Source organism: Pituophis catenifer, unplaced genomic scaffold, assembly GCF_029215685.1.
Source record: "Pituophis catenifer annectens isolate HBS135680 unplaced genomic scaffold, rPitCat1.0.hap2 SCAF_6, whole genome shotgun sequence".
NCBI classification, from domain to species: domain Eukaryota; kingdom Metazoa; phylum Chordata; class Lepidosauria; order Squamata; family Colubridae; genus Pituophis; species Pituophis catenifer.
In genome coordinates this window covers 58,922,257-58,945,684 of record NW_027256886.1, presented here as the reverse complement: position 1 = coordinate 58,945,684, position 23,428 = coordinate 58,922,257, and the positions used below count along the sequence as shown (strand labels likewise).

The 23,428-nt window shown below is 38.9% G+C and overlaps 1 protein-coding gene across 1 annotated transcript in view; it reads left to right on the top strand.

Moving 5' to 3' along the window:
- The first annotated feature begins 481 nt into the window (after positions 1-481).
- CUNH10orf90 (chromosome unknown C10orf90 homolog) overlaps positions 482-23,428 on the top strand; it is a 168,949-nt gene continuing 146,002 nt past the window's right edge. The window contains exons 1-2 of the mRNA XM_070946020.1: positions 482-574; positions 1,333-1,372. Coding sequence (XP_070802121.1) covers positions 482-574; positions 1,333-1,372 — 133 coding nt within the window. The remainder of the gene's footprint in view (positions 575-1,332; positions 1,373-23,428) is intronic.

Genomic DNA, 23,428 nt, shown 5'->3' with positions numbered 1-23,428 from the left:
ATTCCCACCCCACTCCAGGGAAAGAATACTGCAAAATCTCCATTCCCACCCCACTCTGGGGCCAGCCAGAGGTGGTATTTGCCAGTTCTCTGAACTGCTCAAAGTTTCCGCTATCTGTTCTCCGAACTGCTCAAAATTTCCGCTACCAGTTCTCCAGAACCTGTCAGTACCTGCTGGATTTCACCCCTGCTTTGCAGCCAGTTGCTCTCTTGATTTCATTTTATACTCTCCATGTTCTAATAACTCTGGATAAACCATTTGTCTTTATCTACTGTTACTTTCCTATAAAATGGTTCTTGTGCTGAAACCCATGAGGTTTATATTTGTCTAAAAATACATTTTCCCCATCCCCTTTACAATCCAAGAAACTAGGAAGGGTCCCTTCTGAGCCGTTTGCACTGCCCAGTTGCTTTTTAGCTGTCCATTCTCTTGATTTTATCTCTTCTCCCTGTCTCCCAAGGTCATTCTCAGATACCATTACATGGCGACCCTTGAAGAGCATCTGGAAGCTGCAGTTGGTACAAAAAGAAACAGCACAAGCAGTTATGGTTATTGGCAGGATTGCTTCTTCATGATAATCTGACGGCCGTAACCAGGGGGGCCTTCGCACAGGTTCGTCTTGTGCGCCAGTTGCGCCCGTTCCTAGACCGGGATGCCCTCGCCACGGTCACTCACGCCCTTGTTACCTCTAGGTTGGACTACTGTAACACCCTCTACATGGGGCTGCCCTTGGGATGTGTCCGGAGGCTTCAGCTAGTCCAAAATGCAGCTGCGCGGGTAGTTACGGGGGCGTCTAGATACTCCCGTGTAACACCTCTCCTGCGTGAGCTGCACTGGCTACCAGTGGCACTCTGGATACGTTTCAAGGTGCTGGTGCTCACCTATAAAGCCCTTCATGGCTTAGGCCCGGGGTACTTGCAGGACCATCTCCAGCCGTTCTCCCATCGTCCTGTGCGCTCTCACAGAGTTGGCCTCCTCAGGGTGCCGTCGGCCAAACAATGTCGGCTGACGACCCCCAGGGGGAGGGCGTTCTCTGTGGGAGCCCCGACCCTCTGGAATGGATTGCCCACTGAGCTCAGGACAGCCCCCGACCTTCTTTCCTTCCGTCGCGAGCTGAAGACGTGGCTCTTCCGCCAATTAAACTGATCCGTTTGGGGGTACACTGGTATAATTTTAAATCATTTTTAATTGGGTTACTGATTTTAATTTGGTATTGTATTGTGATTTGTATTGAAGTTGTCATTTTGTAAGCCGCCTTGAGTCCCTAGGGAGAAAGGCGGCATATAAATCGCAATAAATAATAAATAAATAAATAAATAAATAAATAAATAAATAATGGCTATCCATCCTATCCCATTACCTGGAAGAGGAGGTATGGTATCATTCTTATCCTTTAAAGAGTGCCATCTAGTGGGAGATAGAAGACAACCTTTTCTGTTGCAGTGCCTTCCCTGTGGCACCTCATTCTCATGGAGATCAGATTGGCCCTGACCTTGTTGGCGTTTTGCAGTGCCCTGAAGACATGATTGTGTTCCTAGAACTGAGGGCTAGTGTGTCTGGTAGAGCCTACGTATTAGCTTTCTTAAAAGATTTGTAATGTTCTTATATTGATTATTGTTTTTAATTTCTTATGTTTCTTATCTTGGCTGCCAATTCTCTAGAAAATCAGAATGTGTTTTTTGTAATGTTTACAAATTGCTGAATTGAGGACATTGTTAGTTATTGTATAGCTGTCTACTTCAGTCTTAATTTTACATCTGGCTATAATTAATTAATCTCAGGATCCCAATTAAAAAAAGTAGATCCTTACAGGCTTAAAGTCAAGCCTACACTGATGTAAACAGTTCGAGTTCTCATCAAGCTTCTAAAAACAAATCCAAAAAAAAAAAAACGTATTTGAAACGGACATCAATGATCCATTCCCTGCATCATTATTCCAATAGAGAGAGAGACAAACACGCAGAGAGAAAGAGAGAGGGAGGAAGTGTTAATCTTTGAAATCTGCATTGTGATTGTTTTAAATCTACAAGGAGCTCTCAATCCCCAAATTCTCTTTTGGCTTAACAAAACTATAAGGCACAAAGAAACTCAGCACATCAATTCTGCTTTAAAAAGGCCCATTTTGGATCCTTGGGTACAGGGAGCTAAAGATTCACATTTGAAGCATACTTAAAAAGCAGAACCCATAAGAAAAAGAAAACAATATATCATCTCTCAAGGGAAACTAGGTTCATGAATTCATTGTAATCTGTTTTATTGCTACTGAATGCTTTATTGGATCTGTGCAACCCTCTGAAGATAAATTCAAAAGCACTGTGTAACCTACAATGGAACATCTTTCATAGCTGTAAATATTAATCTCATTATAAAGCATATTAAGAATTAACACATATGAAATACAGGCATCTTGTACCTCTGGTTCCTTTTCTTTTGAGAGTTCATAAACACATAACTGCATATCATCAACAGCATATCTAAATGCATTGTGCACCAGAAAAATCAATTCCTTAGACATTAAAAGAGAGTGATTGGAGCTCATTTATGTTAATTATCTACCTAACAGCTACAATTACTAACAATACAATTGTTTTATGATAGCATTCAACCTCCAGTTCTTAAGAAATTTAGAACTCAGCCAGGCAGAAGTAGTAATATGACAATGTTTTCTCTGTGTTTCTTTCTGGTTATTTGTCCTAGAACTGCCCTTCCCAATTTTTCTCACAATATTTTTTTATGAAGATGATTCATTTCACAAATTGACTGGCCATGGATAAGAAATGCAGGCAGTTTGCTAACAATCCTAATGAAACTAATGCCAGAAAATGAAAGACTACAGGCTACAAATTTTAGTATGCATGTTTTAAAACTCTGGGATCAATGGAACTTACTCTTACATAAATGTTTTTGGCATCAAATTCATATTATCATCAACATATTCATCAATTAATACTATCCTATCATTTCCATCCGTCCCTCAATTCTTGTTGAAAAATGGTTGAAGTCAGGGACAGTGATTTCATAATAAAATTGTGAAGCATAATAAGTGATTTGTGTCATCATATTAGCAACTAGAGCAATCTAGTATCCGGCTCAACAGTTGCTGCTCAATGTTCCAAAGAGTTGCCAAAAAGATAACAGGAGTAAATTACAATGAGATCTTTAATATCTTATTTGTTAAATTTATATGCCGCCTGGAATCTCATTGCAGTGTGAGATGAGCAGCATGTAAATTTAAGAAATAAATATGGTTGTAAGACCCATTGAAGTCAGGAGGGTTATTCTGAGTTGGCAAGGCCAGGATGGTTGCTCAGAAACAGTAACTGTGAGAGGGACCTCGGAGTTCTAGTGGAAGATCACTTGAATATGAGCCAGCAGTCTGCAGCAGCAGCCAAAAAGCTAATACAATCTTGGGTTGTATAAACAGAGGCATAGAATCAAAATAACCCCGAAAATAAGACCCTGTCTTATATTTTTTTGAACCCCAAAATAAGCTCTTGGCCTTATTTTTGGGGAGGTCTTATTATTTTGGGGCGCACGGAGCAAGATGGGGCTACTCTTGCTGTCTTACCTGATTTCCAGCTCTGCATTTAAATATTTTTGGGGAGGGCTTATTTTCAGGGGAGGTTTATTTTAGCATTCAAAAGCCTGATTGGGCTTATTATCAGGGGATGTCTTATTTTTGGGGAAACGGTATCGCTTTATAAAGCCCTAGTAAGACCACACCTGGAATACAGCAACCAATTTTGGTTACCATACTACAAAAAGGCTGTTGAGACTTTGGAAAAAGTTCAGAGAAGAGCAACTAATATGATCAAAGGCCTGGGGACTAAAACATATGAAGAACGGCGCAGGATTTGAGTTTGGCTAATCTAAAAAAAAGAAGGACTAGTGGGGACATGGTAGCAGTATTCCAGTATTTGAGGGGCTGACAGAAAGAAGAGGGGGTCAAATTATTCTACAAAGCACCAGAGGGAGCACAAAATGGAACAGCATGCCTTCAGAAATTGTGGGTGCTCCATCACTGTAGTTTTTTAATAAGAGACTAGACCATCACTTATCTGAAATAGTATAGGTTCTCCTGCTTGAACAGGGGGCTGGATTAGAAGACCTCCAAGGTCCCTCCCAGCTCTATTCTATGCAAATATTCAAACCTTCCCATCTCTCTATCCCATTTAATGGACTTGGATGCAGTGGATGAAATTTGCCCTTGGACTTCACAGTCAACATGATAAGCAAGTCTATTAATTGCAAGGTCTGTCTGGACAGTAAAAGGTTTGGCCACACAAAACCTCATGTTACTTGAGGCTAGGTAAATTAAAGCTTCTAATGTTGACAGAACCAGCATCACAGGTGGTAAAACTTGGATATCTTTCCTAGTTTAAGTTGATCCTGGTCCAGTTCAGAATTCGTACCGTCAGAAAAAAAAATGTTAATTTAGTCCTCAAAAGAGCACCATACTTTGTTTACAAGAAGTTTATTTAAGACTCTAACAAGCACTTTTGGAAGCTTTGCATTGGGCAGATGCTTCTTCCAAAAGCCATGGAGCCAAAATGGCCATGGAGAACATTTCCCAGTAATAGGCCAGAAAGGAAAATACCCATAGCAGCCTAAACTTGCCAGTAATATTCAGGCAGATCTCAATTCCTGATTGAACCAATAACCATTTAATCAGTGAAGGGTGCTAAATTGTATCCATGACAAAAAAAGAAATATGATGAACAAAGAGGGAAACTGCTTTAAAAGTGAAACTGTTAAAAGATGACTTTAAGCTTCCTCAGCTATGGCCTGAGGCTGAGATGAAAATGGTATCATGAATACATGGCAGAAAAAGCGATTATGCCTTTGTTAGGAAGATGCAAACATGAGTTCACAAACCAGGCATCTAATTGGCAAGATAGAAAAGAACTATTGTTAATTCCAACATTTTTCTTTTTAGGTATTTTAGAGTTCATCAAGTCATATGGAAAAATGATCGTATTCACTTGAATAAAGAGTGTGGAATAGTTTTAACATACCTAATACTCCTTCTGATTTTCCTGACAACAGCAACACTGTGAAGTGGATTGGGCTGAAAGAGTTCTCAGTACTTTGTAGGATAGTTCTCTTTCACATTTTAGAAAACTTGATGGAAGGTTCTAGACCACTGTTGGTGAACCTTTTTGGCACTGAGTGCCGAAATGGGAGCACGCACGTGTGTGTGTGTGCCAGGAACTGGAAGAACAGCCACCCAGCTCGCATGCATGTGCCAAGAAGATGATCTTCCGGTTTCTGGTGTGTGCATGTGCACCAGCCAGATGGTTTTCATGCGCGCATGCGTGCCAGAAACTGTAAGACCAGGTGGGCGGTGGGCATACATGTGCCAGAAACCAGAAGAGCAATGGGCAACAGCTTGTGTGCCCAGAGAGATGGCTCTGCATTCCACTTCTGGCACGCATGCCATAGGTTTACCATCACGGTTCTAGACTGTGATGAAGATGGCAATACATCACTGATTTTGACCTGGCAATGAATGAAATTCTCTTCCTTTTTCAAAGCCAGATCAACTTTATTGACTTCACTTCCAAGTTCCAGCCAAGAAGCACAAGGGGGGATATCCTGTCACTCATGCCCTTAATAAATATAGGTCCAGATCACTGAACATGCCAGATGTGTGTATTATGTGTATGATTCTGCAGGCTTCTATTATCAGGAATTACTCATCCTGGAATATTTTACGAGGGTCATCCTACAAGCTAATATATAAACGACTTTCACCCACTCCCTTTTTTTTCTACTTCCTCATGAAAAATTCAGAATTCAGTTATGAATATCCTTTAAATGATTTGAATCCAATCATTCAGGGTGCTGATTTCAAAGTACTTTGAAAGTATTTTTTATTCAGTTCTGAAGCACTTTGAAATCAGAGATTAATTTCCAGTTACTTGATAGCCTGGCAACAATGAGACTTGACTGAAAAGGATCAGATGAAATGCGAACATATCCAGTTCCGAAGGACTTCGTAGAATACCTTAATAATGTTGCAGCTGAGGCTTTTCATATTGAATATTCACTTTCATATAGTTTTTGGATTTAACAGAGCAAAGGACATCACAGGCTGAAATTTTTCGGGAGAGATGAAAGTTTGAACAGCAGCAGCTTTTTAAATAGCTTTCAGCACCCAAAGTGAGAACAAAGAAGCGTCTGTTCAAGCAGCTGTCCTTTTAACAACAAGATCCATAGTGCTATGCGCTATCCAGGAAACAATGCCAATGGCAAGAAATACCTCGCACGACATGCGGTCAAAAAGTGTCAGATAAAAAACTTTTGTGCTGGAGCTAGAGAACATGTGATAATAAAGGATATCGTGGGAAGGAACTGGCTCCCCACGCAAAACATAGCCCAACGATGCTTCATCTTGATTTGCAAAGGGGAGAAAGAAAAGCACCCAAATAGGCAACATCAGGTAAGTACCACATCCGCTTTGCAGATGTGGCTGTAAGGCCTGCTTTTAGGAATAATGTTGAGTTGGTGGAAAATTTCTGGGGGGAGAGGAGATGAACATAGTCATCTTATAGCTTTTCCCAAAGCTTTCCTCAACTTGACAGGTGAAATGGTTTCAAAACCAGAAAGTAAGAATTTCAGGCAGCAGAATGAGTGACATTGGTCCTAGGATTACCCAGTAACTGCTGTTGGATTGTCTTCTGGATTAGGAATGGTAAAGAGGCCAGTGTTTCTTAGAATAAATATGAAATGACTCTGATTTTTTGTTACGTTTTGAGTTTAGAATTTTTGAAATAGTAATAACTTGGGTGCCCCCTAACTCATTTAAATATTAATGTAGTCTTATCTGTGACCAAAAGATTTAAAATGTCACTGCTTACAATGGCTAAAGTTGTGTAGTCCTATATCACTGGTTCAAGGCTAGGGGCTGCTAACAAATCTATGAATTCAGATTAAGAATCAGATGGTTCTGCATAAGTATGCTTGCCTTGTTTAGATGGACTCATGCACTCCTTGAAGAATATTGAGTGCAACTTTATTTTCTGATGGACACGTTCTTGTTATATCCAGGAATAATCCTCCCACTCCCCATTCTCCTCCTCCTCCATTTCTGTCTGTCTGGCTTCATATGATACCTTGGAAAACAAGAAGCTTATCTCTTATTTTAAATATTACGTAATCTATTATCATAATAGAATGCTTTAAAACTTCCCAAAGCTATATAGTAGTAAGAATGGGAACAATATTCAAGTATTAGACAAAGGGAACAAATGTCACCACTCTCACCCAATGAATCTTTTATCAGTCAGCTTCCAGGCACAACTCAGCTTACTGGCACTGATCATAATGTTCTAAATAATATGGATCCAGTATGCTTAAGGGGGGGGGGAAGAGCTATTCTTCCTGAACCTTTCTTTACTCTCTGCAAAGCAGAACTGTTTCAGGTTTCCCCTCTTTATCAGTTTGTTAGATTTATCTCTCTCTTTGCATTCAGAAGTGCAAGGCAGCATACATTCATACCCCTACTTGGCATTTTTCCCAGCTTTAAAAAGCAGCTTTAAAGATAAGCTCGGCTAAGAAAAAAAGGACTGTCCCAGGGTCGCCCAGTGAGCTTCTGCTGAACTTCAACCTGGTCCCCTGACTGCTAGTTGAGTACCTAAATCACTACACTATTCTAGCTCTTTTTATAGTATGTGAGGTTATGGGAGAAACACAAGGCATTCATTAACAGATTTTCAGTGAAATATCCTCTGTGAAAAAACTTGGGTTGTTTTAGGAAGGCAATAATCTTCCTAGCCAACTTTTTTTTTTTAATTCCGGATCTTCCTAACTCAACCCCCCCACCCCCACCCCCCCGTTCTATCATTTAGTAGAGCTCTTTATGAATCACATGTACCTGTGAGAAATTAAAAGTGAATACTACTGTTCAATTTCTGTTGATGCTGTAAGCTATTTAGAAGCAGGGGGAAATATCTATTCTGATTTACTGATTAAATTTAACTGACCAAAGTTATAAGGCTAGATGTATAAGACGAGAAAGAAACAAACTGAGGCATCAGAAAAGTAATAAATACATGGAGCTCAATGCTTACATTAAGAATCTGCAATTGCCATACTTTCTTTTGCTGTGAATGTCTCTGTTGTCCTAATGGTACTAGAATTTATGTGGAAGTTTTAATCTTATGTAAAGTATGTTTAATATACACAATACTCTTAAGTACCACATTTCACCTCATGTTCAAATGAGGTTATTATCTTCCAAATCCAATCTGCTTTGTAAAGGTTAGAAGAAAAGGAGATTTAAAGATTAAAATGTCAAGTAGATAAACACATTATTCTGAACTGTACAGTATTTGTAATCTGCAGGTCACTCAAACAGGCAGGCAGTTGTCTTTCATAAAGTAAACTCTCATGAAATTTGAACAGTTTGTCATGACACATGCAGTAAATTATTCAAGACATTGGATAAGGTTCTTATCTAGCCATTCTCCATTTTTTCCTGATCAATGCTATTTGCAGAATTTTAACGTTTTGTGAAACACATAATAGCCTGTTGACTCTGGCTGTGAAATTTAAGAGGCAATCAAGAATGCTTCTTTCAGGTTTTGGGGAAAAAAATCTGATTTAGAAACAGGACAGGAATTAGTGTAATGTACTAAAACAATGCAATGATAAGGGCTCAAATGTTTAAACATGGTTCAGACAGAACTAAATGGTATAAGAATATTTTACATTTCAAGGCTAATTGGAAAATACTTTATAGAAACAGGGATATGTGCGATTTATAAAGAAATGTTTTAGGAATAATTTTAGAAAGTTTCATAGCTACAGGACTATCGTTTTCCCATAAAGAATGGGAGAATCATAGGGCAAATCTTCTCACTGGTAAGAATATATATTCCTCACTGCAGAGCTGAAACAGCTACCACTGGCATAAACAATGTCTTTATGATATCTCTGTTCCTATTTGTTCTTCTTTCAAATTTAGAGACTCAGAAACAAATGCAGATTTACAACTTGTGCTGTTCACTTTCTGAACTAAAACACAGTGATGCATTCACAGCAGCATGCATAACAACCCAATTTAAAGTCCAGTGGGTCATTTTAGGCTTGGCCTCCAGAAGAATTGAAGTAGGATGCATGATACCTTATTCTATATGATATCTCCAAAGGACTACAGTCCCCATATATATCTAATAACAAGATTTCAGCAGCCCACCCAGCTTAGCAAATCTTTTCTTGGAACTTTTCTCACACTCAACTATTCTACCAGAATGCCATTTCCTCATCCACTTCTTATGAGAACCACCTTTTGGTTTGGAAAATATTTTTGTTGTTCAAACCTTATCTTGTTGTGTCTTCATAAATCATTCTGATAGTTTTTAATACACCCCATAAGAAAACATCTTATGTTCTTAAACATCTCACTCCGTGATGGGATTCAAATTTTTTTACTACCAGTTCTGTGGGCATGGTTTGGTGGGTGTGGCATGGCTTGGTGGAGGTGGCTTGGTGGGCGTGGCAGGGGAAGGATACTGCAAAATCCCCATTTCCTCCCAATCAGCTGAGATTCAGGAGGCAGAGAATAGATGGGGGCGGGGCCAGTCAGAGGTGGTATTTGCCGGTTCTCTGAACTACTCAAAATTTCCACTACCGGTTCTCCAGGACTGGTCAGAACCTGCTGAATACCACCTCTGATCTCACTGCATATGAAAACATCCTGAAGAAACTTTCTGCCTCTATAGCCTGCTTTGAATGGGCCTCATATACTCCATTTTTCACATATATCCAATCACACAAATATAGGGTACCAAGCAAAACATTATCACTATGCCATGGCATTATGAATGTATCACAGGCCACTGACAATATTTCAGGATATTATACAGTTAATTTAACATCCTCTACTTTTGTTGGTAGGATGTTGAGTATGTAGGACATGTGAGATATATTCAGGGATGACAGAGGTGTTCACTGTGCAAAAGGAACAAAGTACTTCTCAGATTGTATCTTCCCATGAGAAAATAGAACTAAGAATTTATTTATCAGCTTGGTTTTTATATATACAGTAGTCAGAGGAAAGGGAACATTTTGCTCTTATTAAATTAGTTTTCTATCCCATAGATATAGGGCTGGTCATATAAAGTGCATGTTTTAGAATGAGAATTGGAGAAACCAAATATAAAAGCCAGATTCTATTATAAGTCACCTGATTTATTAAGGAATTTTAATTTAGCAACACATAATTTGTATTTTAAAATATTTATTCTAAATAATTCTTATTGCCAAGAATTATGAAAAATGTACAGTTATATTCAATTGGGCAGTGTGGTGGCTCAACAGTTAAAATGCTGGGTTTTTTAGTTGGAAAGCCAGCAGCCAGGTTAGAGACCAAAGCATCATGCAATGGGGTGAGCTCCTGTCCTTGCTCCAATTCCTGCCAACCTATCAGTTTGAAGGCATGCAAATGCGAATAGATAAATAGATACCACTTTGGTGGGAAGATAACAGTGCTCTGTGGCATCATGCTAGCCACAAGACTGCAGAGATGTCTTTGGACAGCGCTGGCTCAATGGCTTTGGAACAGAGATGAGTACACACACACACACACCATATTCATCAACAACTAGCAGAGTAAAAATCCACAGGGACTCCTTTGCTGTTAAATGAATTCAATTTACTGAATAATTAAAAGTTATAGTTTTATAGTACTTTAGAACAGTTTCTTTCTTAAGTGAGTGTATTTTTTAAAAAGCAAGAATTTAGAAAACCAGTTTGGAATATTTCAGTTTATGTGTAAATATTCAACTGAATGTAGGTGGAGTTGCAACTTAAATACTGCAGCTGACAGATAAGTTTGCATCTTGTGTCCTGAGAGATAAATCATTACTGCTGACAACTTATATTCTGATCCCTGAAAAACACAACACACTGCAAGTAGAGGAACCCCAGCTGGCACTTTTGCCTCCCAGATGATTTTAGTTGGCGCCTGGGGCCAACTTCCGTGTTTGTAATATTGATCAAAGGATAGGACTGAAATGTTCCCTTCTGTCTGTAATGTAAGATTCTGGGGTTTTCTTTTTTTCTTGTTGTTAAGGGGTATTGTCCTTAAATAAGGACTACACTAATTAGCCATGGCAGAACTTGCTTGCCATCTTAAAAATGCAGGACTGAACCAGAACGTTTTAAAACAGCAATCAAATAGCTTGGTTCTCTGTGTTGAAGGTGATCCTTATTTACATCACCCCTTTTCTCTGCTCTTATTTGTTTAAGCATTCTAAGCATATGCTTGTCATTTCCTTTCCTTTCAGTGTTTAACATATTAAAGTACAATCTCTTCTCTCCTTGATCATAAATAGGGATTTCAAAATTCACCTTGGCAGGGTGGGGGAGATGAATTTGATCAAAGTCCAGATGTTTTGTGGCTTCTTGTAGCAAGGACCACATTAGCACTTTTAGTTGGAAATCTAGATGAAGACCATGAAACCTACCTCTGTGTAAAGAGGTTACCAGTTTCCTGCACATTACCAGAAGCATAATATAATTTCTTTGCAAGGTAACTGTCAGCTTTGGAAGCCATATTAGGCCAGAAGCTCCAATGCTGCCACCTTCTCATGTGTGGGAAAGTAGGAGGGGGGATTTAGGAGAGGGGGTTAGTAGACATAATAGCATTTTTCCTGTCAGTCAAGGTCAGGGCGATCCAGCATCTGGAGAAGGAGTGGTCAGGAGGCTGGATCGGGATGGAACAGATGTTGATTGGAGCATGTAACTGACTGGGTGGAAAAGGGATGGTTTGGGGAGCTTTGATTTACTGAAGGAAAACCTGGGCTTTTCAGATTCGGGTTTCCCCAGATGTGCCAGTTTGCCTATTCTAGTAAAGAGAATTTTGGAAAATGCTTGCTTCTGCGTCTTTACTTGGAGTTGGGGATTTTTCTGGAACGCTGACCGTAACTTGAGGAAGGTTGTCTACACATAGTCTGACTGCCATCCCAATAATACCTATGGAACTTACTTGGACTGTGCCATCCTTACATCAGTCCTCATAAATAACTTAGCTAGTCATGTAGGAGGTAAAAGTACTAAGACTGTCTTTTTCATCTCTTTGTGATAGTGACAAAAGGAAACAATAGGGAGCATGCTCTCCTTGGAACGTAGTGTTTGATTGATGATGTGCCATAAAGTCAGTGTCGACTTTTAGCAACCATATAGATGCCCCAGTCTGGTTCGTCAGGTCTTCCAACAATACACCAATCCCCTCGGTAAATGATTTTATCCATCTTATTGCTGGTCATCATCTTCTTCTCCAGCATTATAGATTTCTCCAAAGCGTTAGGTGTTCGCATACTGTAATTGTTTGAAGGATGATCATTTGAGCCTAGTGATTTGTTGCTCAAATAAGAAATACTGTATGGGTTGTTAGATTCATGAGCTTTTTCCCCCTTGTTTATTCATGGTATTCTCAACAAACTTCTCCAACACCAAAGTTCAAAGCATCAACAGTATTTCTATTCTGCTTCTTCATAATCCAACTTTTACTTCCATAGAGTGTCTCAGGGTAAGTTTATTGCCTGCATGATTCTGATTTTTACAGGTAGAGAGACATTCTGGCATTGGAATATCTTTTCTAACCCTTCATTACCACTCTACCAATTAGGTGGCTCAGTGGCTAAGACACTGAGCTTGTCGATCAGAACGATCGGCAGTTCGGCGGTTCGAATCCTAGTACAGGTCTCCTGCATGCGCAGGGGTTTGGGCTAGATGACCTCCAAGATCCCTTCCACTTTGTTACTGCTACTATTACTTGTCAGCAGCATATTTCTTGGCTGCTGATTCCTTTACTATTAATAGTAAAAGGCAAAAGCTATCTACTTCTTCAGTATCTTTATTGTAACCTTTACTGTAAAGCATTCATCTTCATTTTTATCTTAGAATCACTTACTATTTGTCAATTAGCATCCTTTAGCAAATCAATTTGAGATTAGCACTTCTCTTTGTAGTCAGGTATCTTTTAGAACAGCGGCCCCCAAACTTTTGGCCACCAGGGACTGGTTCTGTGGAGAGAGGTTTTTCCGTGGGGACTGGGGGGGGGGCATGGTTTCACATGCTGCCTGCACATGCTGTGGTCCGATGCCAGTCCACAGACCTGGGGTTGGGAACCCCTATTTTAGAAGACTTTCCTTGTTATTTTGTTTGCTTCCATCTTAATTGTCTTTTCAGATGTATCCTTCTTATCACTTCTAACAGCTACCTGAAATTATTTGCTAAGTTGTGAAAATTCTCTGAGCTATAAATCAAATCTGAATCTTTAGGAATATACTATTTTTTTCCTCTGCAGCTCTCAATAAACATTGTGTATAAAAATGTCTGAGAGAATATCATTGATTTTTTTTTAAGATGACTATTTTTTTAAGCAGGAATGAAAGTAATTACTCTGGTAATTAAAAATCTTATTCAACTGTCTTTATCTGCAAACCTCCAAGGTCTCTTCCAGCCCTATGATTCTGTGATTTAAACATCTTATGAAAAACATGCTTATATGGAAAAGGTGCTCTCCTCATTTTTGTAACAGTTTCAGAAATGCAGTTGCACCCTAACTATATTTATGTATCTTTATAAATTATAAAATAAAGTTTTCCCTTAATTAAGCAATTACTTATTGTCCTCTGTATTCAAAAGCTACCTAACAAAAGTAGCATGCTTGCCACATATACATTTCATTGTGCTTGTAGATCTCCCATTCCCCCTAAAATGGAGCATATGCTAGAGCTCTAAGCACTCATGAGAATAATTAATTTCATGCATACTGGCTTCATTTTGGATGCCTAAAGGGTGACTTTGCATGTTGTTTAATTATTGCTAAGAAAGAAGGAAAACTTTTTTTTTCATAATGCTAGAGCAATGAAGAGGTACCTTATAGAAGTAATGTTGATGAATATAATTCTTTTTGGTTTCTTTTAATATGCATCAATTGATGCTAAGACGCACTTATTATTTTAATGGAAGAGAAATAACTTTTCCTTGCAGTATATAAAATAGATCTATCTGAATTATGAAATGCATCATCTTTGTTAGTTTTGTTCAGACACATATCAAAGTTGAGATCTTGGCTTTTTCTAATGCAGAGAATTATTGCTTATGTTTAAAGAATTATTTCATAAAAGAGTGGTTTAAAAGCCTCCAAGTGTTTTCTGTGCCATTTGCGCAACACAAATTTAGGCTGCAATCATTGCTATAATTTATTTCAGCCTATTGCTAACTAAACAGAGCAAAGTATTGAAGGGTAGTCCTAATCCTCCTCTATGTACTCTGGAGTTGGTTTAACTTCAGAGCATACATTAACAGTAGTAGAGCTACCAGAATTTCCCTGCAGAAATGTGTACAACCACTAGATGGCAGCAAACAGCCATTGTTTTCTGTATTACTTTGATGCCATTTTGCAAGCCAGATCTGGTAACTCTAGTTTAGTGGCACATCTTTGTATGAATAAAAAACCTTTTAAGTAAATTAAAATGTCTTAAAACATCCCAATTAATTAAAAATGATTAATTTTCTCCATTGTCTCCTCCTCAAAGACAGCATATTTTGTGTCCAGTTTTGCTGAGCTCTGGAAAACACATATTCTTCACAGCCTAACAGCAACATATTTTTAATGCCAATTTAAGACATATCAAAGTGTCTGCTTGAACATGAAATAATTCTGGAATTACGGTAATAATTTACATTGTGTTTTGCTGACTTAAAAATATAGGATCACAAATGTCATAAACCACTAAAATGCAAAGAGGCCCAAAAGATGAAAGAACCAAAACATTCATATCAAAATTAGACAATTTTACCATTTTATTCTCAGCAAAGACATTATCTCTGAGATAAAAAGCTGCTTTTTATCTCAGATAAAATCTAGTTGAAAATCTAAATGAAGTATCTAATGCTTTTTCCTTGCTTATTTTAGATTGATAATATTAAGTAAGATATAAGCATGACTCAGAAACAGAATTACTGTTCAGAAACAGAATTACTGTTAATTTGTATTACTAGGGGATTGATCACATCAGATTCCATAGCAATATTGATGGTTCACTCCTGATCATATATTGTACTGCTTATGACTATTTAGATAAAATGCACAAATATGTTAATGTTCTGCTATGATATCGGAAATTCACAATATTTCTGCAGTAAAGTCACATTTCCCATTATTGCAATAATAGCATTATCGTGGAAGAAAGAAAATACTAGTCATGATATTAGTAACACCAAAATAAGCTCATTTATTAACGGAAAAGAATCTTTACAAAGTAAAAGTAGTTAAAAATATCCTTGAAATGTAATTGGAAGATGATATCCATAAAGTTTAGATTTTCAGAAAAGGCTTCAGTAATTTGTCAAAGATTATTTCAAAAAAAAGCATTTCATATATTCAAGTCAAGTTCTTACAGAGAGCTTGATGAGGATAAAATTATGTAGGCTGAACAACAGTCAACTCTTCTGAAAAGTTCACTTTATCTATGACACAGGTATGCCACTTATAACTCCTGCTTTCTGAAGGTCAGCTCCATTCAGAGTGACAAATTTGGAATTCTTATGCTTTGCTGTTTTTTTTTTTGTTTTTTTTTTAATCTTTGGCCAGTCTTTGAGATTACATTTAACATGATACTTTCCCAGAGTTTGCAAAAAAACATTTGTAATATGATTTTCTTTGGTTAGGATCTTGATTATGCAAATTAAACTATATATGTATTATTGATGAAAATGGCACTGTATGCATGTGACAAAACAACTATGCTACCTATGTTCATTTTTTAAAATGTTGATAGTGATGGATTAGTTTATGCAAACATACTGATTAGTTATGGCTATTTGCAGTTTATTTTCTAATTGATTAGTTAATTGTGATTAACTAATCATTGTATAAAGTGACTCTCATATATTTATTATCTGGATTGTTTTAACATTTTGTTTTTGTAAGCAAACAACAATTAAAACAACCCAAATAATAAATTTGGGGTCAACAAGCAAAACCACCCTAACAAGCAGAGCATGCTGAATCTCCTGGCCCAAAAAACCTGGGGACACCGCCAGTCTTCAGTTCCTTGAGAAAGGCAAATGCAATGTTTTTCAAACTTTAAAATATGTGAAATGGGGTGGTGGCTGGGGAATTCTGGGAGCTGCACACCTTAAAAGTTGTCAAGCTTGAGAAAACTGAGCCAACAGAGTTGGGGCCATTGGATCTCTGAAGGGATGCCATTCCAAGGGCAGCCACTACCACAGAGAAGGCACAACTCCTCGTTCCAACAGGATGGCAATGCTTAATAAGAAAGTACCTGGAGTATGCTGATGTGGTATAACACCATATGGATTCCCAGGAGCGATGGCGTACATTCCAGAGGAGCAAAAGACAGCAAAATTTAGATAGTTCGTGTGGGAGGAAGTTCATCCTTAAGAGTTTTCAGTATATATGTTTAATGGTGCAAGTAGACTGTTTTAGTTTGTCAAGAATTCTGTCTATAGGTGAGGAGCAATAAAGTAAAACTATTATACTTAGTAGAGTTTCTACTTGTCTTTCTCAGTTATTGAAGCCTGACACCCTCTCTGCAAGATCTTCTGCGATGAGCAGACCACGGTGACATGTGTTCCTGCAAAAAGCCTGGCTCAGTGCCATGCGGTTTTATAGGTGATAAGCAGCATCTTGAATTGCAACTAGAAGCCTAGTTTTTTGTGGTTCCCCCCCCCCCCCATTTTAGGTTACCATTTTAAAGTTTATGCTGCCTGGATTCCTAATTTTAATCGCCCTTTTCTTTTGTCAGACGTGTGTAGCCTGAGCAATTATCTTATCATTCTTTGCTTTCAATATTATTTTTAGCCACATTTCTTTGCATGTATTTTTCTTAATTACTGTGATATTGCCAATTCAGTTTTGGATATTTGCCTACCGATTTGGTTAATGACTGCAATAAAGTTGTTCTATTTCAATATGTGAGAAAGTCTTTCCAATTAATCAAAAATGAGCTGGTAGATTATATTTGCCTCATATGTAAGCTGAATCTAAATAGCCAGCCTATCTCCCCTTCGTTTTCCAATCCCCTCTCCCCTGGTTTAAATCCTACTATGTATCATTCTAGCTATTTTATCTATTTTATGAAGTGAGGTGCAGCTCACAGAAGCTTATGCCTTTTAATAAAATGTCTTGATTCGAAAAAGCACTACCTGACTTCTGATTTTTTTCCCCACCATAAACTAATATAGATCTCTTTCAACAATTTCCCGGCTAAATAACTCTTAATAACTTTTTCCTCGAGATGGATTATTTTATAGTTTCAAGGATACTTGATATGGTCAGACATTGATTGAAGCTTTCTGATGCCTGCTTGAAGCTGCCCCACTACCAACAGTTCTCTTTTCTTCACCACCGGCCCTGATCTTTAGATCTTCTCCTATCAGTGTTTTCTTGAACTGAAACCCTTATTGCATTCTGTATTTTGCTCCCTCAGCAACCAACATTAGTCATTCTACAATCAACAATAAACCTATTCAGTTTTTTTAAAGTCAGTTTGAAGGTTCATTGTCATGACAACGGTATGACTGCCACGTTAGCCTTGTGCTAATAAATTTTAACAAAAGCATCCTTATACTTTATTTGATTTTATTCTTACTCAATACTTGCTTACAGAATATAAATATTGTATTACAATGCATAAGCAGATAAAATAATATTTCTTGCTTTGCTGATGAATATAACCAGAGATTTTGGGTTGCTTGTGCATTCCAGTTCAATAATGTTTACTAAATTTGGCATTCCACAATAAAAATATGCCTTGGTCAAGTCAGATAGCAAGTCCATTTAGCTCAATATTGTCTGGTTTGTTTTTTTTCTGAATAGCAATTATTTTACAGATTCTGACTGTGAAAGCAATGTTTTCTAACTGCATAGTCCAAGGGCTTTGATAATCTTCAATTTAAAATTTACCTAAACCATGATCCATGCTAACTCAGTATCTCCCTCAGTACATATTACTGAGGGAGATACTTGGTTAGCATAGCAAATTTTACATTCATAATATCTAGTGAGAAATGGGAATAAATGAATGTGCCATACTGATATCCCCACTTTTACAGTATGAGCTTCATCCGAATGCAGTTACAAACTTCCTTATACTTCGTAGAAAAAAAGGCAAGCATTTCAAAGATTTTGCCTTCGTTACAGTGGAAACATTTCCATTTCAGGGTATTTAAACTTATTGCTTGATAGCAGTATGTTATTTAGTCCTTTGAAGTCATCAGTATCCCAATTTCCTTTTCTGACAAAATTGGCTCTGGGGGGAAAGAAGGAATACTTCACTCATTTTATTTCTCAGCCACATGCTTTCTTTGGGTCTGATCCTGTTGTGCTTAATGCTTAAAAGCTTCCAAACGGTAATGTGTTTTGGGATTGGTGTTACATACGCCCTGAGTCTTCCGAGAGGGGCAGCATACAAATTGAATTAATAAATACTTTTTTTTCAAATGTGAATAGGCTTGATACTAAGCCACTGGTAAATAAAAAACATGTTATTTTGTTTTGTTTACAGATTTGTAATAGCTTTTTTTCATTATCAAAAGATCAGTTTCTCTGGAGAGCAAAAGAAAGACTTTCTAATTCAGGTAAAGTAATCATTTTTAATCTTTGCAATGGGGAAGGAATCTTAACATTTATTTTATCTCTCTTCTTATACACTATTAATAATGAGACACGTTCTCCGAAAAACAGTCTATCTCCTAATACTGTGCTAGCGAGGGACAAAGCAGATTAGAATTTCTGAGCCAAGGCAGAAAGCTTTGAAACAAGAAAGAAAGGAAAAGTATATTAAAGAAAATTATAGCTAGTCCATAGGTTTTATAAAACCTATCTGAACATTGACTTCATTCAGATGAGAGTATCCTAATGTACGATGTCTCACACTATTCTCCAGACTGTGATCCTCCCTAGAGGGTTGCATTACTAATAAAGTACAGGAAGTCCCTGTTTAAGGATGGCAGTTGGGATGGGGATTTCTGTTGCTAAATGATGTGGTTATACAATACAGTCACATAATGGCGCTGCTTAATGATGGCAGTTCCAGCAGTTCCAGTTGTTGTCATTTAATTAATCATGTGATGTTATTAATGTTGCCACATCATACCATCCCTTCCCATCCCATCCCATCCCATCCCATCCCATCCCATCCCATCCCATCCCATCCCATCCCATCCCATCCCATCCCATGCAAATTCCAGATTTCTCTATAATCTGCTCAGGAGGCATTAATGGCAAGGATATTCCCCTGTTATTTCAGCCTTTTGCTTCTGTTAAGAGCTGTAGAGTTTAAAGTCCTGCAGACTGACCAGCATATTGCTATTGCATAATTCTGAAAGAGTACCAGCACGGCATGGCATGGCACAGCATAGCAATGCTGTATCCAGGTGCTTGTAGAGAGAATAACAAAATTGTGGCACAGGAGACTTATCTGAAACTGGACAGGAGGGCAGATGCCTTCATTAGCCTGAAGCAACCAGTATGCACTGCTGTGACTCCAGTCTTTGCTTATGCAATGGGAGGGGAAGCATAACATAAGCTTGGTTTAGACTTATCCACAACTGTGTGTAGGTATCAATGCATACCAATGCTGTGAAGGAATAGATGGGTAAGTGTAGGTTGCAGATGGTTACAGGCGGGCTGATGTGCACATCTCCCAAATCTGAATTACATGTTGTGTGGAGATATGTGTCCTGCATGCTAATTGGTGGATCTGACTTTCTATTGGGATATTTTCTGTGCTTCATTGTTTCAACATGTTCCGTTCCCCCTCCCGTCAGAGTGTTAACATTCACAGAAGTATGAATGCAGCACTATGCAACCGTCTCCGAATAATACATACATATTTCTCTGACATGCAGAAGTCTAATTCCCACAATAGTCCATGCGGGTTGTAACTCTGCTTGCATACTGTTGGGAAAAAAAACATTATATAAACACCAGTAGGGGAAAACACTATTTTAGCCCCAGTACAATTAAGGTTGATTTAAAGCTGTCTTATTCATGGACCAGGGATAAGATGGCAACCTCACTGGCAGAAAATAATATGTTGCCAGCGCACGTTTGTATTGCAAGATGTAAGTGAGCAAGTCCTACTTCAGGTTGGTGGCCTCTTTGCATAAGGCATTTTCGTCTCAGAATTATCCCATGGCTGTAGTACATTAGAATACAACCAATGTATTCTTTTAAACTAGGAGCCACAGCTTCTTTTTCTTTTTTCTTTTGCCATATGGATGGAAAAGAAAACAAAACGGCCTCAATATGTTTATAAAAACACTACTTTCTTCTGGTTGACTAGAATTAGGTTCTATAAACTGCTATACCAAATCTCAGTTTAATCAATAATAGAGGAATTATAATAACTTTTGGACCCGTTGCAAATCTGTGAAATATTATATAGGTAGTCCTCAACTTATGACCAAAATTGATCCCAAAATTTATGTTGCTAAGCGAGACATTCTTTAAGTGAGTTTTGTCCCATTTTATGACCTTTCTTTCCACAGTTGTTAAGTGAATCATTGCAGTTGTGAAGTTAGTAACACGGTTGTTAAGTCAATCTAGTTTCCCCATTCGCTTTGCTGGTCAGAAAGCCACAAAAGGCAATCACAGGACCCCGAGACACTGCCACCATCATAAATATGAACCAGATGGCAAGCATTTTAATTTTGATCACATGACCATGGGGATGCTGCAACATTCGTAAGTGTGAAACACAGTCATAAGTCATTTTTTTCAAGGGCCGTTGTAACTTTGAACAGTCACTAAATAAATAAAATAAATAAATAAATAAATAATTTTATTTCTATACCGCCCTTCTCCCGAAGGACTCAGGGCGGTGTACAGCCTATTTAAAATCACAGAAACAAAACAATAATTAAAATTTAAAATCATTAAATAGTTAGGCTCCAATTAAAAATCCCAGAAATTTAAAATACCCCAATTTAAAACGTTATGTTAATAGCCCGGCCTGGCGGAACAACAGGGTCTTCAGAGCGCAGCGAAACACCCGGAGGTCGGAGATCTTACGTATTTCCGGGGGCAGTTCATTCCACAGGGCTGGGGCTCCCACAGAGAAGGCCTTCCCCCTGGGTGTCGCCAGCTGACATAACTTGGCCGATGGCACCCTGAGGAGACCCTCTCTGTGGGAGCGGACTGGTCGGTGGGAGGCTATTGGTGGCAGAAGTCGGTCTCGAAGGTACCCGGGTCCTATGCCATGGAGCGCTTTAAAGGTGGTAACCAACACCTTGAATCGCACCCGGAAGACCACTGGGAGCCAGTGCAGCTCGCGCAGGAGGGGTGTCACGTGGGCGCAACGAGTTGCACCCATAACCACCCGCGCGACCGCATTCTGGACCAGTTGGAGCCTCCGAGTGCTCTTCAAGGGGAGCCCCATGTAGAGAGCATTACAATAGTCCAACCGGGAGGTGACAAGGGCGTGAGTGACCGTGCGCAAGGCGTCCCGAACTGAAAGACAAGATGTCATGGCCCCATTGGAGCCTTGGTCTGAGGAGGAGGATGAGACAGAGCTAGGGCTGATGGAGGAATGACTGGGGAAGCAAGATGAGGCAGTCCCGGGTCCCTAGGGTCTGGGAAGGTCGCCAGTGAAGGAGAAAGGGTGCAGGATGAGCAAGCGAGCGGGGAGGAGAGGGCAGGCAGTGGAACAGAAGAGCAACAGAGCTCCGGCGATGAGCAATTATCTGTCCCCCCATCCCCAAGTACGGAGAATGGAGAGGCGGGATAAGTGCAGGGCGACCCAACAACTGAGGAGGAGGGTGCCCTGCTTCTCTTCATAAGGCTTACCTGGGGAAGGAGATTTAAAGAGATGCCATTGGGAGGGGCACTTGTCGGGAACAAGTGTTGCCTTCTCCGTGTTACCGACGTCTGGATATTTTGCTGTGCCTTGCCCTGCTTGTCTTGTCCTGTTTGCCTTGCTTGCCTGGCCTAGCTATGTACCAGTTTGCAGTGACACAGTTCTGCTCCGGGTTGTGCTGCAGTCCCATTGAACACTTCCTGTGACGAGGACTCCCTAGAACCAAATTCCTTGAACTGCGGCTGCTCTCAGAACTGTGCTGCTCCTCTGGACTAATAGCAGCCAGGAACTATTGCAGGTGCACGTTTAGAGCTTTGCTCCTGTACTTGCAGTGAATGGTGGGACTTTTGGGGGAAAGTTGGAGCAATAAAGGGGAATTAAGCCTTCGTTCTGTCTGTGTTGCTTCCATGCCAGCCCTGGGTCATCCCATAAGGCTTACCTGTAGATCTCTTTTGATCTGGGCATGTTATTATCTGTTTTCTCTCTCTTTGCTCTTTCTTGTCCCTCCCTAGATTGCTTTGAGTTCCTATACTAAAACCATTTCTGCACAACACAGCAGGGCATGTTCCCTACCCGATGGCTTTGCCTGCAGACTTTCCCAGCTTTCCTCAAAACCACCAGTACTATTCTCTTCTTCTCATCTGCCTTACGGGTTGTATAATCACCTCAGTTTTCCCCTCTGACTTACAATTTCTGCCTTGTTGGTTTTCAATTATGGTACCAATGCCAAGATTTCCTTATCTCCTACTCCACAAGTTGTCAGCTGGTGAATTTTAAGGCTGAATTATGTTATCATTGGATTCAAAGACATTACATATTCTGCCAGCTGATTTAGCACTTAGTGAAGTGGCCCAAGGATCTAATGGGAACTACAGTTGACTCTATAAATCTAAAAATTGCACTTCAGTTTGAGGAACTGTTCTCCCGAATCTGTCTTGTTTTATATTATTTCTTATTACAGTGGTCTAATTATAGTGGTCTTAGGAAGCTGACCTCTATATATTTATAGCACACAACTTTATCCTGCCACAGGGATCTAATGATAGATCTTGATATACAGTACTACCCTGATATACTATCCATTCTTGAGCATGTATACCTGATGTAGCAATCTTATAGCCATACAAAAATAGCCCAGTTTTCCCATAAAATCTTGTAAACTATCAGTCCATGAGTTATGTTTTATGAAATAGTGATGGAAGGCTTCTGTCGCCTGGAATATATTTTATTAAATCTGGACATGGCTTTAACGTTACTGAAATCCTGAAATATTGTAGTCTCAGTAAAATACAAGTTTGGAATATTCTGATTTTTAGGAATGCACTACTTTGTGCCCCTTTCCATCTGCTAAATTCCAAAAGAAAAGACCTGCACATTAAACAATGAGTAAATTCTGACCTATTTTCCATTGCATGTAATGTATTCCACAGATTAACATTTTGAGAAATGCTACTTTCCATTCAGGAAATACAGAATCCAGGTTTTACTAGGCAGGTTTATTGTCATTGCCATTGTTATGACAGATAGTCCTTGTTTAGCTACTACAATTGAGACTAGAAACTCTTTAAGTGAAACATCATGTGACT